General features: G+C 40.5%; 1 protein-coding gene across 1 annotated transcript in view; it reads right to left on the reverse strand.

Moving 5' to 3' along the window:
• The window catches only part of LOC101854590 (sushi domain-containing protein 2), a gene marked incomplete in the record, with an annotated part of 36,896 nt that overhangs the window by 28,661 nt on the left and 5,376 nt on the right, over positions 1-2,859 (reverse strand). The window contains 1 exon segment of the mRNA XM_013085467.2: positions 552-703. Within this exon segment, the coding sequence (XP_012940921.1) occupies positions 552-703 (152 nt within the window).

Here is a 2,859-nt window from a genome sequence, read left to right on the forward strand (position 1 = left end):
TGCGTGTGTGTGAGTGTGTGTGTGTGTGTGTGTGTGTATCTGTGAGTGAAGGAAAGAAATATAGATACATAGAAAGAGAGAGAGAGGGAGAGAAAGAGAGAGAGAGAGAGAGAGAGAGAGAGAGAGAGAGAGAGAGAGAGAGAGTATTTATGAGAGTGCATTCGTTTGCTGTCCCGCTCACGTCTAAGTGCGTTATGAGTGGAAAAAGAATGGGAGGGGGAAAGGTACCTTTTTTCAGAAAAGGTGAGAGGGGGGTGGGGAGTTCTAGCGTACCGTACCTGTAACTGAACATCTATTCACATGGACATTTTATTTTTGGAATATAGGTATTTCAAAGCCCGAAACAGACACATTTCAGATCATTTTGGAGATGGGCAGAGAGTGATAGAACACCCCAACAGAAAGATTGAGATGCTCGGTATTTGGAGGTGGGCTTCCGACCGAGCCTGAAAGACAAACCCGGGAATTGAACTCGGATCTTTTACTTCTGCAGGCGACGGCGAAGTGCCTAACTAACCGCTACACAGCACAGATGCCAATTCAATACTCACGTAGAGGGTCTTGTAGCTGGAGCCGAGGTATGAGATGTTGAAGGGCAGTGCCAGCCTGCGGTCGTTTACCGAGGAGAGGTCTTTTAGCTCAATGTCTCCAGTATGTGTACCATAGTCGAAGAGAGGAGGGTTGGAAAGGTGAAGGTCGATTTCTGGGGATACAGAAGAAAAAAAAAGATGAAGATAAAATTCAATCTCCTTATTTGGAACTTACGTGACCTACATACGAAGCACATACGAGGTCACTCTTCGCTCTCTCTCTTTAGTTTTAGGAGAGGTTTTACGGCGCTCGCAACTGCATTCGGTCATATGAGCGCCTGAAGATTAGATGTGTTACAAGAGAGTGACAAACATAATATAGAAGAAGGGGAGATAAGGACGATAGATGTTTGATAGGAAAGAAGAAGCAAACCACACCAGAGCACCCGCCAGCCACCCACTCACTCTCTTTGGCGTGATTTTTGAGTTGCTGTGACGTTGCGGAAGAAAGATGCTTTTACTTTTCGTTTTTAAAGGAGTTTTACGGCACTTGCAAGACAACAAGGTCAAACAAGTGCCAAAGATTAGAGGTGTTACAAGAGAGTAACAAGCACACGAATGAAGGAGGAGAAATCAGAACTACAGACTGATGACTGATTGGAAAGAGGTAGTATACCACACCAGAATATCTGCCAACCACCCGCGTTTTTACTTTAGTAGAAAATCTAGAGTCTAGAGTTACTTTTTCCAGTTTGAAACAAGTCCATTTTTATTTACTCCTTTTCATGATGATTTTGCCTTGATCTAAGCGAAGATAGCTCCAAATGTGTTTGTTATGTTGGGTTTTTCGTGCTGATAAACTAAAATAATTTATTTTCATGGTGCAGCTTGAAGAGAAAAAGAGTCTTTTGATTTTGAGTTTTTTCAAGTTTTTCGATCAAATCAGGGTTAAGTTTTTTGCTTTGTTTTTGTTTGTTAGTTTTTGTGTTAGTTAGTAAGTTAGTTAATTAGTTAGTTAGTTAGTCACCAATTTCTCCAAAAGCCTAAGCTTTTTTCATCGTATTACTCCCCCCCCCCATTGCCAAGCCAGTCGGTTTCATCTTTAATGGAAAATCATTGTTATTGTACTTTGTTGGCCAATTTCAGCTCTAGTCCTTGTTACCTGGAAATCAAATAGGCTAATAAGGGAACATTTTTCTTAATTTTGCTTAATAATGGAAGAGGCTGAGTTAGAAAATTGGGTCATTAGCGAACGTCTGGTGTGGTTTGCCCCTTTTTCCCTATAAAACAAAAATCTATCTTTCTCATATCTCTTCCTTCATTTGCTTTGTTCGTTCCTCTCTTATAACACCTGTAATCCTGGTCACTTATAAGACTTAATTGTGCTGCAAGTGCCGCAAAACGCTTAGTAAAACTAAACGAGGTCAGGAAAATATGCAGATAACAGCACTGGAAGAGATTATTTCGAGGAAACTGTTTAGATTTTCAAACAAAATCACAGGTCACAACTCAGAAACACCTGCTCGAATAAGAAGCAGGCTGTTCATCCATTGGAATAAGTAACCCCCGTGTGATTTGTCGGCATACCTGTTTTAATTGATAGGTTCGGTGAAAAACAAATAGTTGCAAAATCCGGTCTCTCTCTTTCTCTCTCCCCATTCGAGGAGAGTAAGATGGGGTATGTGCCCCTCCCCCCCCCCTCCCCCACGACAGTCTTGGGAGGGGTTGAGGTAGAGTATGCAAAAATACTTGATAAAAACCCCCACTAATTATTTAAATAATCAAACACAAAGAAGAAGAAGAAGAAGAATGTTCTTGTTAAGGAGAGTTTTTCTAGAGTGTGCTCATCTCTATTCGGTTCTACGTCTCACTTTGATTACCCTCTACCTGAGACTTAACCGTTCTGTCTGACATTTTGGCCCTTTTGAGTTACTGGGACCATGAGATCAGAGCCGAAATGTTCTTTCTGCTTTATCAAAATCTTAAGAGGTCTCGGAGTCTTTATCAAGATATTCTAGGAATTTAATTTGAAAAAGTTTATATGTCGTGAAACTCAACATTTTTTACGTCAAATTTTTCTAAACTAGGTCCTGAGCAGATAGAACTTTGCCATTCTAGGGTAGAGCACTGTCAAGCCCTCGCGCTTGAATACTTTGTCTTGTTTTCTTATCTATTTTAAGGGAAATGTATAACATACAAATCGCTCAAAACAAAACCAAAGAACAACCCCCCCCCCCCCCAACAAAACAACAACAGCCTCTTGGAACATTTAATCTTCTTTAATAGCCTAGATCTATTACATTATGAAATTGTGAATTAAAATTACCAA

This window comes from Aplysia californica, unplaced genomic scaffold (assembly GCF_000002075.1).
Source record: "Aplysia californica isolate F4 #8 unplaced genomic scaffold, AplCal3.0 scaffold00378, whole genome shotgun sequence".
In the NCBI taxonomy this organism is placed as follows: domain Eukaryota; kingdom Metazoa; phylum Mollusca; class Gastropoda; order Aplysiida; family Aplysiidae; genus Aplysia; species Aplysia californica.